Raw genomic sequence first — 14,438 nt, forward strand, 5'->3', positions numbered from 1 at the left:
GGGGGGGGGGGTGGTGAGGGAGGAGGGGTGGGGCTTGGTGTGGGATAATCTTTTTGTACGCCATTAAGATGTGCCGCTCTGATTGGTTTAGTAAAAAAGCTAAACGGCCAATAGCTAGGCAGGAGATGTAGCAGGAAGTTCTAGAAAGACAGAGCTCTGGGAAGAGGGAAGGCTGGGTCGCCAGCCAGATGGGAAGGAGCAAGCTGAACCAAATGGAGATTAAGTAACGAATGTGTGGAAGAACGCAGATGAATGATGGGATAAGTTAAAAGAGCTAGTTAGAAACAAGCCTAAGCTAAGGACTAGCTTTCATAATAAATGAGTGCCATTTTTAAGAGCTTCCCCCCCTCCCCAAATTCGTCTACAGGGGCACTGCTGAGAAACTCAGTCTGGATGAGTTCTCAGACACTACAGGTTCCTCACCTCAGACCTGGGCTCCAGAGAACCAGAGCAGGCACTGGCCTGGTACCTTTCCAATCACAGACACTGGTCCTCTAACGCCTGCTCGTCAAGGCAACACTCTGCTTCAGTGCCCAGAGTTCCTGTCTCTGGGATTAGTAGGTGGAGAGTCTCAAACCACTGCCCTCCTGCCTCAAGGAAAAGAAGGTCTTAGCAGATGAACAGAAAGTTTACACTTTCTGGACATGCTCACAACAGGAAGGGAAGAGTAGCAGTGACTTGAAGGCCATTCCTGTTGTTTTCCGAACTACATCACCGTACCAAGAACTCCCAAAGAGCTAGAGCTGCGGGACCAGCAGTGACTTTTATCCGAATGTCCTGTGGCTGGGAGAGCTGTTAGAGAGAGCGATGGAAAGAATGGCAACCTGCAGTTAAGAGTTAAATAGCCCTGTCTTCTGCGCCTTCTCCCTCTTCTCTCGGATTATGCTCCTGCATGCCTTGAATTCCCACTGCTGCCCTGTCCTCTGCTGAGAAAGATAATGGGCTCTCTCTCTCGTCTCCCCCGCTGATGGACTCTGCCCGGATGCCGACACAGCCATCTCCTGTTATTGTAATTAGACACTGAACTAACGGACACCGAAACCACATTCTTTCCCCAAATTAAACAACATAAGGGTGTTATTAAGGAAATGGTATTAGAGTGCATGTGCCACCAACGGAAGTCTCAAGCTCAAAATAGCCCTCACTTCAAACAAGGAGTACTGTGTGTGTGTGTGTGTGTGTGTGAGAGAGAGAGAGAGAGAGAGAGAGAGAGAGAGAGAGAGAGAGAGAGAGAGAGAGAAGAGAGGGAGAGGGAGATCTAGTGATGGGATACCCTGAAACATTCCAAGCATTATAATAAAGCCATGTATTTTTTTTTTTTTATTTCCTTTTTTGGAGACAGGTTCTCCCTGCATAGCCCCGACTGGCCTGAAACTTGCTATGTAGACCAGGCTGGCCTCAACACCACAGATCCAGCTGATTTGCCTCCCAGTGCAGAGGATGTGTCACCGTGCCCAGCCAGGCATGTACTTCGTCACTCTGAGGTTTGAAGATGCCCACAAGGGTAACTTCTTCCTCCTCTGGAAGGCAATCTGGTAGGATCACTTTTTTTTTTTTTCTTTTTAAATCTCATTTCTGGGATTAAACACTTGGGGGCTGCCAAGCAAAAGCTCTTGGGAAGTCTATGTTTATCCACACTGGAGCTCTCCATGATAGATAAGAGCTCTCTACAACCTTTCAGATCACAGTGAAGAAAACCCAAAACACGGCTTATTTCTTTGAACCACAGCCTAGTTAAGCGAGATGCTTTCGGTCGTGGGCGAGAGGCTGCACCTTATTCTCAACGCCACGAAGATGTCTGTAGCATCTCTCCTCAAGTGGATCTTCAGAAGCGTCCCTGGCAACGCTGGTGTTTTCAGATCCCAGTCTCTCCCAGATACCCACACTGGGTTCAGAGAGCAGTAATTGGAGGCAGGGACATTAAGAGGCTGCACACTGCAGAGGAGGAGCTCTTGCCCATCTGCCCTTTGGGGGAGCTTTACAGCCTTTCCTATGCACACTGCACACAAGTGTGGTCCAGGTATGAGCCCCCCCTTTGTGATGGACCGCGCCCTTCCCCTCACAATCTTTTCCATGGACAGACACTGCTTCCTGGCCTTTTGGCTGAGATCACATGTGAAACTTCTCCTCCTCCTCCTCTTCTTTTCTTATTTCTTCTTTTTTCTTCTCTAAAGAAAAGTTTTACTTATTTCTTACGAAGTGTATCTTCAAACTGTTCATTGACAAATAAAACGAAACCTACACCTATCATAGAGCAATCCAACTTAATGATATTTAGCCCCTTGCTTTTCTTCAAACTGTTAATATTTTCAGCTTCCTAATGTAGGTCTCTTTTTTCGAAGCACGGCTTCCGTGACTTCTGATGTCCGACTCAGACGCCTCTGCAGTTCAGCATGTTGCTCACACTCTGCATGCGAGACGATGAAGTTGTCATTAGTCTTGTTCCGTTTTTGGCTTATAATATGTCCACTTTCCCATCCCGACCTCCTTGACCTCTGTGAGACCTATGCCACAATAACCTCTTTCTTTAACAATTCTTCTTTTGTGGTGGCTATCATGAGAACGACCTCCATAGCCCCAGAGCTTTGAAAACTCGGTCCCCAGTTGGTGGAACTGTGTGGGAAGGATTAGGAGGTGAGGTCTTGTTGGGGAAGTTGTGTCACCGGGGTGGGAACTGAGGTCGCAGATGTCACACACCATTCCCAGTTAGGTCTCTCTGCCGCATGCTTGTGGAGGAGACGTGGGCTCAACTATGACTCCAGCACCGTGCCTCGGCCTGTACCACACTCCCTGCCGTGATGATCACGGACTTGCCCTTTGGAGCCGTGCCCGCCCAATTAAATGCCTTCTTTTATAATTTGCCTGGGTCATGGCAATAGGAAAGCAACTCAGACACCTTTCTTCTTGGGTTATTATTATTGTTGTTGTTGTTGTTGTTTTTTGAGAGAGGGTTTCTCTGTGTAGCTTTGGAGCCTGCCCTGGAACTCACTTTGTAGACCAAGCTGGCCTCGAACGCACAGAGATCCGCCTGCCTCTGCCTCCCAAGGGCGGGGACTAAAGGCATGCGTCACCAGCGCCCGACTCTTCTTGGATTATTTAGGACCTGTTTCCGTCTGCTCTCTTCTCTCGGTTTCATACTCTTTCTGGGTATACATTGACATTTAAGCTCTAGGCTTTGAACTCGTAACTTCCTGAAACCTAAACTCCCTAGGCTTGCTTGTGAGCTGCCAACCTTTCTAACTTCCTGGAGAACATTCCCACCTGGCAGGGTACTGTGTGTATACTCCTCACCCTCCAGTCACACTACCGGAAGTCGCCGCCACCCTTGGGCCCGCAGTCGGGGGTCTGGTCACCCGGGCTACTCTTTCTCTTCCGGCTGTCCCTTCACGTTAATCTCTGTCACATCTTAGGTCTCTTCATTTCTCACCTGCTGCGTATGAATCCCTCCTAGCTGTCATCCTGCCATCCTCTTGACCACAATCGTCCTAATTCATCTTGTCAGGGCTAAAATCATTCGGACCAAGTCCCTTCTCATTATGACATCTGATAAATGTCAGATCTGATGCTTGCTGTTCCTGTCTGACTGTAATTGTCCTGGCAGGAGCGAGGCCGTTCTAAAGAGACACTCTGTCAACGACCTAATTATTGAGACAAAGTACCGAAAGGAATATAAATTTCCTCAGGAATCTCACTCTGGGAGAAGGGAAAAAAAGTGAAACCCTTGTGCCAGCCAGAGCGGAAGCCTGTCTCCGAGGAAGAGATTTCATAGGATGCTGCAACTGGTCGGACCACTTGCAGGGGATGCTGAAGCTGAGATGATGGTGCTAAATGATGGCCAGGACCATCTGTTTAGCCCTAAACTTCAGGTCCGGACACCAAAGATGAACTGAAGGAAGGCTTGTCGGCGACTAGCCACCGACCTCATGGTTCCTGACGTGGCCACACGGAACAGTCTCCTGCCTTTCCACCATGACTTTGTCCCTTTAATTGGCCTACTGAGGATGAATGACTTCCCCTAATTTGTTAAGACGGCCAGGGCCCAGGCGCAGACCCTAACAACTCACCACTACCATCATTTGGATTATGTTCCTTTCCCGAGTGCGCATGCTCTGGCTCAGGGGCCTCCCTTGCAACCTGTGTCTAGAAATGCACCTTCCTTTAACCAGCGGTTCTCAACCTTCCTAAGGCTGCGACCCTTTAACACAGCTCCTCGTGTTGTGATCACCCCAGCCATAATATTTTGTTTTGCTGCTACTTCATAACTAATTTGGCTACTGTTATGAATCATAATGTAAGCATCTGATAGGTAGGGTATCCGACATGCAACTCCTGTGAAAGGGTCACTCGACTCCCAAAGGGGTTTCAACCCACAGGTGGAGAAGCACAGCTTTAATTCTTTCTATTTCTTCTTTCTATTTCACTGGGGATTGAACTCAGGGCCAGAGAGGCATGACAAATGCACGGCAGGAATATAATCTACCACCACATTCTACTCCCTCCTATTTACTTTTCTTTAGCTCCACCGACCCACCAATGGCTTCCATACGAGCCAGGTTTCTTATCTTCCTTAAACCATCTCAGTGCAGTGATTTGATTCTCTTTCCTCCAGCTCTGGCAGGAGGGGAGCTGCACAGAGCTCCTCTTACCCCAGGGCTCAGCTGTGATCCATATGTCTGGAGGCTGAAGGGAGGGAGTCACAGGGGAACAGGCAGAGTCAGCCTCGTTTATCTCCCACTGATGGTTTTTGGCTGTGGGTCCTGTACGATCACCATCCTTCCTTCCTTCCAGCTTTTTTGTTTTTGATGCATGTAATATGTCGTAATTATCTACAGCTTCCAACTGTGCTGGTCTCCCCTGCCCCCCCCAAAGGGCTATTATAGGTGAGTGCGTTTGACTCTTAAGGGATGTTTTCTAAATGGCAGGTGGGATGTGGGGGCGGGGGACCTTGGATCTTTCCAAACCATTGTGTCCAGCATCTTGAGCTAGTAAAGCCTGCAGTGGGCGTACAAGCCAAAGTCCCAAAGGTCACCTTTGTGGTCCTGCCTGATGCTGAATCACACTCTCCTGCAAAGCTCTTCCATGTTCTCATTCACGAGGACCCAGGCCTGCTCTCCTATCCAGGTTCCGCAATGGCCCATGTTGTTGGCACGCTTTCTTCCGTATCAAACCGCCCACCCGCAGGGTGTCTTCCACGGCCACCCTGCTACGTGTCCTGTCTACGGTCCCCAATGCCACCTTCTTCCCAGTGTCAGTCTTCACCACCTGTTTCGTTTTGTTTCCTCTGTACAGCCCTGGCTGTCCTGGAACTTGTCTAGACCAGGCTAGCCTGGAATTCAGAGAACTGTGCCTGCCTCTGTCTTCCAAATGCTGGGCTTAAAGGCGTGTGTCACCATGGCTACACTCCATGTTTAACCGCGTCTTTTCGGTAAGTGTAAATGTCTCATGGTTAATTGTTTTTGTCTCTGTGACTCCCGAAGACTCCCCAACATTTCAATCTTGGTACACCGTGTGTACTCAGTGACTGCTGTCATCATGGCTTGCAGGCTTTTAGAGAGCAGCTCCAACAATAGCAAAACAGGAGACACAATTAAAAAAAATGTGTGATGGACTCAAATAGATACTCTCTAATGAATGTATGTTTTAGATATATATATATATATATATGTGTGTGTATACATATATATATGTATACACACATATAATGTATAAAGGGCCAATAAGCACACAGAAACACAGTGTCATGGGGATGGAGAGCTGGCTTTCTGCTTTATCTGGAGCCTGGAATTCAGGCTCTGGCATCCATCTCACAGGCCTTATAAACACTGCGAGGGATCTGATGTCCCACTTACAGCCTCTGTGGGCACCCGGCCCCTCTCTCATACCCCCTTTCTCTCTCTCTCTCTCTCTCTCATACACACACACACACACACACACACACACACACACACAGTGCATATGCCTACACAAATAACATGATAAGGTTTGAAATATAGCACCACTAATCATTACTGAAAACTGCAATGAGCTACCGCCACATATGCGTTGGGATGGCTATTACCAAGAAAAAAAAAGGAAAAAGAAAATAATGAGTTCAGGCAAAGGCGAGGAGCTGGAACCTTACAGCATTGTTGGTGGGAAGGCAAAATGCTGTAGCCATTGGAAAACAAAACTGTCAGTTAAAAAAAAGAAAAATAAACAGAGCTAGGACAGAACCCAGAAATTATGCTGCTCGGTGGACACACAAAAGCAGTGGGAGTAGACACACCCTTTTGAAGGGTTTGTGCACAACACCCGTGTCCATCGCGGGTGAGGGGTGAATAAGAGGCGCAGGGTGCTTAGGCGGGAAAAGTTATTCAGCCTTCAGAGGTGACTCACATTACAGCCCAAAGACGTTATCCCGCATCCTAAAATAGGGCCGATACAACAGACAAAATATTGCAGAATTCTCCTTATTTTAGGTACCTAGAGTGGTCAAACTCATGGAGAGAGAAAATACTGGTGACTCCCAAGGGCTCAAGGAAAGGCAGGCAGAAGGGGGAATCGGTGTCCACCTCTCTCTCTCTCTCTCTCTCTCTCTCTCTCTCTGAGACAGGATTTCTCTGCATAGCCTTGTCTGTCCTAAACTCTCTCTGCAGACCAGGCTGGCCTTAAACTCACAGAGACCCACCTGCCTCTGCCTCTGCCTCTGCCTCCCCAGTGCTGGGATAAAAGGCGTGTGCCGCCGCCGCTTTGGGAAACATCTTTCTGAGAAGTTGACAAAGTTCCAGAGGTGGATCGTGGCGATGGTTGCACAAACGTACTTACTGCCACTAAACTGTGTACTTCAAACGGCTAAGATGGTAAATGTCCCGTTACCTACTTTAGACTACAATTATAAAGCAACAGAGGAAAGAAATGGATGGCCAGTCGTTCCTCCATGGTCCCTCCTTGAGGACAAGCATCACTGGGAGGCCCCGGGTTCCTCCCCAAGAGCACAATTCCTGTGCCCACTGTCCCTATGGAGGAGTGGGGTAGTTAGAGAAATACCACCACCAACTGGCTCCATTATCACAAATGTCCCATCAAGTTGGAGTGAGGGAAAGAACTTCATAGGCCCCTCCCCTTCACAAGGGAGTACTCACAAAATCCAGTGAGCCGTACACACAGTGACTGAAGAGGGGACCGTCATTAATTAACGTGTCATCAGGATTAAGACATATTTTCTTTTATGTGTATGAGTATATATGTGCACCGCACATACGCAGTACCCACGGAGGCCAGAGCAGGGTGTCGGTTCCCCTGGCACTGGAGTTACAGGCAGCTGTGAGCTGCCATTAGGTGCTGGGACCCGAACCCGGGTCCTCTGGAAGAACAGCCAGTGTTCTTAACCACTGAGCCATCTCTCCAGCCTTATAGTAAGGATTTCTTCAGCAACCACTGGCTCAAAAAATTTCCACAGACCAGTATTAGATTTCACAATGGCCACCAGTTTCCTTCTACCACTTGGGAGTTACAGAAACCCAAAGGCTAAGAGAATACGAAAGAAAGTATCTCAACGCCAATGAGCCAGCGAGCCTTAGACGGCCTGCACCATCTTGCTGCAGAGCTGGCCATGTAACCGTTATTGTCCCCTTCAGTGAAGACCTAACTTGGGTTCTCTGGGAAAGAACCCATCTCATGCTTCCTTCATCTGAAACAAGCTCCAAGAACTCCAGAGGTCTCTGTGTTCCCAACCATACACTGTAGTTATAAACTATAAACTGACTATTCTCTGAGCCTAAATGAAACAAGACACTATTTTCTAGGCTAAGAAGGAACCCCTAGATCTTTTTAAATTCTACATGTTTTATATTTAAAAAAAAAAAAAAAAAACCTATTGATTCTTAGGACAAACAATCACATTTGGGCCATCTCATTTAAAGCTTCCTGATTGTTCCACAGGCTGATTCTCCACAGGGCAGAACAATGTGCTGACCCCCAGGGCTGAGGGCAGCTCCATCCTTCTCCACAGGGCTCCTGCAGACCTTCAGGGGGGATCTGCTTTGTTCTCCAGACACTGGAGAAGGGATGTACCCTGGGGCTTGTCACCAGGAGGGCATTTGGTCTGCCAGGCCATCCCACAGGCTGCAAGGGCCTCTGGCCAACTAAAACAAATATTAACTTGGAGGAATTTTAGGAACAGGCTCCAACCGGTCAAGTAGAAGGACGGAGAAGGGGTCAGAGTCGTAGCTGGGCTCTGGGCCAAGAGCTGGGGTTTCTCCCATACTTGCAGAAGGTTTCAGGTCACTTCCTCCACAATAAATAAATAAATACATAAATGAAAATTTAAAAAAAGGTTTCTTTGAAACCACCAGAGATCACATATATTGGCTCCTTAAAAAAAAAAAAAAACTATTTACAGCGCTGTTGTTGTCTACTTGGTTAAAACACAGAGGGCGGCTCACCTAACAGGTCACCTTCAGCAGGGACCCTGTGATGCCCCCGTTTCTCATGGCTTCACTGAGTCTGCAACTACCTTTCCGCATGCAGCTGTTCCCACCTGGGCAGAGCCCTGGCACACTGGGGGGGGGGGCTAGGGTAGGTGACTACCAGAGACTGGCAGAGCCGTGCTTACCGAGTTCTCCTTTAGCTGCAGCCCTTCCCCGTTGGGAAGGGACGACCTCCGCTTGGAGTTTCTGTTCGGGGTGGAAGTCATGGTCCCCGCTTTCTTCTTGACGGTGAGCACCTCGCAGCTGGCTTGGTCCTCATTGTGTGTGCTCTTCCCGGCATTGATGACTCTGCAGAAGAAGAAGAGGCCAGAAAAGGCTGGTCAGACGGTGGTTTCTGGGAAAGCTGAGCGCTCAGCCCCTATCTATCGCAAGGGACACCACAGCTGGCATCCAACGACCTGATGCAGTGAGTGGGCCCATGGCCTCCATGTTTCATGCCCCGAGGAAGCTGAGCTGTTGAGAGAGGGACTGGTAACATTAGCAACCTCTGACACACCCACCGAGGGAGTCCTGCGTGCATGCAGATCACAGCTGCCTCTGCAGCCGTCTGTTAGGGACGGCAGCCCCGGGAAGCAACCACCCCTTCAGGGCCTGAACTGTTTGGCAATTACATCACAGACAGGGTAGCTCGGGGAATTCTGTTCCATTTCCCCAAGTGATAAAGGGCAAAGTCAAAGAACACGGCAGTAATTTACAGCACGTACATCTTACGGTCAGAGGGAAGACAGAACCCTACCTCTCTATACCCCAGCCGGTGAGGTGACTGGGTCAAAGGTGGCTGGCAGCGCATTCCTCCCTTGCTCATGCTCATGCTGCCGCTGGGCTTATGAGGGTTACTGCTCCTGCACATTGACACACCAGAAGGTTCCCAAGAGTGCGGGCAGTGCTTTGTTCTAGTTTCTAATGTCAACAGGATCCGAATGTTTTAGGAAAACATGCTCCATTGTTCGTGTACCTTTACCCAAGTCCAGGTATCTGCAGACTCAACTCTGCCTGTCAGCACCTCTGTCATAGTGAGCAGTGGTTGAAGGAGATTTCCTGAGAAAGAGCTCCCTTTAATCCTGCACACACACACACACACACACACACACACACACACACACACACACACAGAGCTCGGAGTATTGTACGATCTCAGGCAGGGGATTTGAGACAATCTTCTGGCAAATCCACAGATTGTAGGAGCTGCCGCACACAACGTCATACTTTTTAATTGTTTTTTGATGTCTAAGCACTTTTAAGAAATGAAATAATTACAGAGTTCATATCCTGTGACTTTCCTTTGAGTTGCACCCACCCTTACACGTGAACTTCAGTCCTTTGCTGACCGGTAAGTCTTGCACACACAGGACCATTTCTGACCCTGCAGACATCTCTCTCTTAATGAACCATAGTGTTGCCTTACAAAAAGTTCACTCCCAACATCCATGGAATCAGAAATGGGTACCTTTGCCTTGGCAAGCTTTTTATCTTTTTTTCCTGACTCCAGAAGTATCATTTGATTAAAAAAAAAAAATACCATTTTTGGGTTGGCGCGATGGCTCAATGGGTAAAACCATTTGCTGGCAAGCCTGACAATCCAGGCGTGAAAAAGAAAATAACATTACCATTTGTGATTACTTATCTGCACGTTCTAAGACAAAGGCCAGGCCAGTCACCTACCATGTACTCTATTTCAAAGTTTTGTGTTCATCAAAACCATTCATTGTTCTTAACAGTGTTACCGAAAATTTTCATTTCAGCCGCTTTCATAAAGCAGCATCTGCTTTTACTCATGTCATACACTGCAACGTTCTCTCTTTTTAATTAAAAAAATTTCAAACCAAATTTTGCTTATAACATTTCAATATCGCCTTCCGGGGGATAATAAGGAGACTCGTGTCCCTCCTGGCCTTTCTCGGGTCAAACGGGCCTGGCAGTTGATTGCACGTGCTGTGGAGGGGTTGGGAGAGAAGGCGTGCTGATGTTACTCTCTCCTCTAAAAAGGGACATTTCTGGACACACACGGTTAGGTGACCTACAGGGTGATGATTAACAGCGCCACACTGACCGCCAAAGTCCAGTAACTGATCCTAAGTGAAACAGGGAAGTTCACCAGGGGATAAAGATGCCGTCTACTCAGACCCCATCTCAACTCTTGGGCTGTGCACCACGGGGGCATCAGACAGTCTGTGACTAGCCAAGCTGGACTTCAGGGAAACACAGCGTAGGCCTGTGCTGGTCTAGTACTCAGAGCAAGGGCAGCTTCCTGCCTGCTTCTCTAACCGCAGAGGAGTCCCACTAAGACCCCAGGGAAGGAGGCGGCCCAGGCAGCTCAGACTTGCCTGGCCAAGAGACATTCATGCTCCGTCCCAGCTAGGTAGGACTGTATCTCAGGACAGTTCCCTAGGTACATGATTCTGACCTCAGAGGAGCAAGGTAGGCGGCGGGCAAACTAGGTAGGGAATAGCCTGTAACCAGTAATGACTTGCCAAGTGGTACGTTTGCAGGGTGTTATTTACTGAAAGGCAATGCTCTGCCACCACGATTTCCCAAACTAGCACATTTCCTAGACAATGGTGAAATGGAAGACCGTCTGGGAAAGCAGTTCATGCCAACGACAAGTCTCTCGGAGCACCTTCTGGGCAAGGCTCAGCTACCATTTCCAGAACCTGGTGTTCCTCCACCATTAATGCCTAACCTTGTGCTGTAGACGTCCTTTGTTGCTTTGTTTTAAAATAACAACAGCTCCTACCAAGTCTGACTCATTAGCCACTGCCGGCTTCCAGGAGTCCGCAAAACTACTATAATTACTTAGATCATGGAATCGGAAATCATCATCCCCTTTAAATGCAGCCTCCTTTTATGGGTGCGAAACTCTGAAGCTGACCTGGTTCTGCCAAGAGGTCCCCCAAACCTTGCCTTACGCGTGAGAAATCTAGGTCCCTGGATGACATGACCTACGTGAGGTCGCACAGTTAAAAACAGCACAGCTGTGAACACACTTGCCAGTCCTGAGCTCTTCCCTTGGCCTCGGCTCTCGGCCGCCTTTCCCCATTGGGAATCTATTCCTGGTGGCGCATGGTTTGGAGGTCTGCTCAGCACTGACTCATTGGAGCCGCCGAGCTGCGAAAGGACAACTATTGGTGGCCTTACTTTGCCCTTTCATGTTGAATCAGCTCTTGAATAACCCAGGGAAATGTTAAAAAGTCTGAAATGTCAATCTGATGGGAAGACTATAATACCGTCCTAGTCAGACATTTCAGGGTTACCCAGTTGATAAAGGACTCACCAAAAAACAAACAACGCTTTTTTTTCTTTACAAGATTAACAAACTTTTTTTTTTTTTTTTTTTTTTTTTTTTAGTGTTTTGCTTATATGTATGTTAAATGTACCAGGTGCATGAAGAGGCCAGAGAGGGTATTGGATCCCATGGAATTAGGTTTTATAGTTGTGACCCACCATGTGTGCCAAGATTCGAACCTGGGTCCTCTAGAAGAGCAACACATGCCGGGTAACTGCTCCCCTCCTGCCTGGCAATGTTGGGCACTGATTCCAGGACCACATGTTTTTACCTCTGAACTCCACCGCCAGCCTCTCAAATTCCCACTGTTTCACCTTCAATATGTGGCCAGCATTTCACGGGGAGTAAGCGACTCTTCTCCGCATCCTCTGATCAAGTCCGGTCAACCCTGTGAGGCACCAGCACCTCTTAGAGGGACCATGGGGTCAACGAGGGACAGAGCGTGTGCAAGTGACCGCTCTACGCCTCATGCCCTCAGCTGCTTTTCATGATCCCGAGTTGCTAAGGTAAGTGATGGACAAGAGGATTTTATTTATCTGAAGAACTGGGTAATTTTTAACTTAGAATTTAAATCCAGACAGGAGAAGAAAAAACAATGAAGGAGAATTACTGCCTGTTCAATTTAGAAAGTTTACAACCACACCTCCCCACCCCAACACCTAGAAGAGCTGCAGAACTGACTTTGTTTTTAAAGGGATATGAAGCCTGGGTGGTTTAAACTAAAAATTATACTTGGTGTGATAGCACTTCTCAGCAGGAAGTAATCACGGCGGGTAAGGAAGTGGTATTTGTACAGGACAGCAGGTGAAGTAAAATATATTGCTGACTCATATATAATTGAGAGGCGGGCTGAAAATTGCTGTCCGGGGGAAATGAATCATTTATGAGAGATCAAATATAGCTGCCTATTACGAACGGTCTCTTCTCTAGGTACCCTCGTGGTCCCTGCTTGTAGGGCTGTCTGAAGTGGGGACTCACCACCCAGACAGGCCACAGCAGGAAGCCAAGGTATTCCTTACCCCTGAACTCCCAGGGAGAGGACAAACTCCTGTCCCTGGGTGCTGGGAAGCCTTGCTTTGGCCAAGGAGCCTGATCTGTGCTTTGATAACAGCCCTCAGCAACACTGAAGATGGCCAGGGGGAAGGGCTCCCAGGGACTGGTGGTGTCCCCTGGACAGCCGCTCAAGTGCAGGGGAAAGAAAGAAGACAACGTACCCTGGGTCCATCTCAGACTCGTGGGTGACAACGTTCTTGCTGTATGTAACCTTACATGGCAGAAGGGACAGAGAAACAAAGACTAGCTCTTGAGCCTCTTTTTATCAGACGATTAATCTTACTCCCATGAGGTCCATCTTAATCCCCTAATGACCCGAGGAAGGTTCCACTTCCAATAGTTCCACATTGGTTTAGGTTCCAACATATGATTTCACACACACACACACACAGAGAGAGAGAGAGAGAGAGAGAGAGAGAGAGAGAGAGAGACAGAGAGAGAGACAGAGAGAGAGACAGAGACAGAGAGAGCCTATTGCAAACTCTCTCAGACTGACTCTACAGTCTAGAGTTGAGGTGTCCATAGTAAAAGTTCCAAGAATGCAGAGGAGAGAGATTGATAAAAAGAGCTACAGAAAGATGAGGTGGCTCGTGAATTCAGCCTTACTGAATGAAGAAGGGAACCAATATGTAGAGAAAAGTTAAAATGTCCCAGGCAGACGAGTAGTCTGAGAAAACAGAGCATGAGATGAAGTTTCGATTAGGTAGCCTGGGCGTGCACTAACCATGGGCTGTAACTACAGGCTTGGTGAGGAAAACTGCCTCAGGACTGAAACACGCAATTCTCCAGGGACCTCACCCTACAGAGCCCCCTGGGAGGACATGAAGATTGCTTCCTTCAACGAAGGCTCACTAGGCTAACAGCAGCTCTAGGAGAGCATTCTAGAAGCCTCATGTTGGATGAGGGAAGATGGGAGCAGAGGTAAAAACATTGGGGAAAGGATCTCTCTGTCCAAGTGACACAGAGGTCATGCGCCAAGCACAGGCTCTGGGTGGAAGGGAAAGGGTGTCCAGAGGTGGCATGTGAACTCAGAAGTCCTGGAAAGTCTGGCAGAATGGATCCATGGACGGGAAGGGAACAAGATGGTGACGCCTAGTTCCAAGGCGGCAAAGCGGACAGACAGGTGTTCCGGTTTGGTCTTTGTTCTGTGATATATATTAACCAAAACCAACCCGGGAAGGAGGAAGTTTATTTCTACTTACATTTCCTGGTAACAGTTCATCACCCAGTGAAGCCAAGGCAGGGACTTACGCAGGAGCAGAGACAGGGGCCCCGGGGGACGCTGTTTAGTGACTTGCTCTCAGGCACGTAGTCAGTCACTGTTCTTATATGGCCCAGGCCCAACCGCCTAGGGATGGTACCACTCTACATGGGCTGGGCCCTCCTACATCGATTACCACTCCAGAAAATGTCCCACAGACAAGTCCACAGACCAATCAGAGGGAGGCAACTCTTCAGGTGAGGGCCGCTCTTTCCTGGTGTCTACTTGACAGCCATCACCAGAGCACTGAGGTGTGGAAAGGAATGAGGCTTAGGCTTGCACAGTTCTTCAAGACGAGATAACGGAAAGCACCTCCAGGTCAATCGACGAAAGTTCTAAGATACAGCAAAGGCAATGCTAGACGAGTTCAACC

General features: G+C 48.4%; 1 protein-coding gene across 1 annotated transcript in view; it reads right to left on the reverse strand.

The window, feature by feature from the left end:
- Ppm1h (protein phosphatase, Mg2+/Mn2+ dependent 1H) overlaps positions 1 to 14,438 on the reverse strand; it is a 224,580-nt gene that overhangs the window by 132,099 nt on the left and 78,043 nt on the right. Inside the window, exon 2 of the mRNA XM_051176161.1 lies at positions 8,594 to 8,756. Coding sequence (XP_051032118.1) covers positions 8,594 to 8,756 — 163 coding nt within the window. The remainder of the gene's footprint in view (positions 1 to 8,593; positions 8,757 to 14,438) is intronic.

This window comes from Phodopus roborovskii, unplaced genomic scaffold (assembly GCF_943737965.1).
Source record: "Phodopus roborovskii unplaced genomic scaffold, PHOROB, whole genome shotgun sequence".
Taxonomy (NCBI): domain Eukaryota; kingdom Metazoa; phylum Chordata; class Mammalia; order Rodentia; family Cricetidae; genus Phodopus; species Phodopus roborovskii.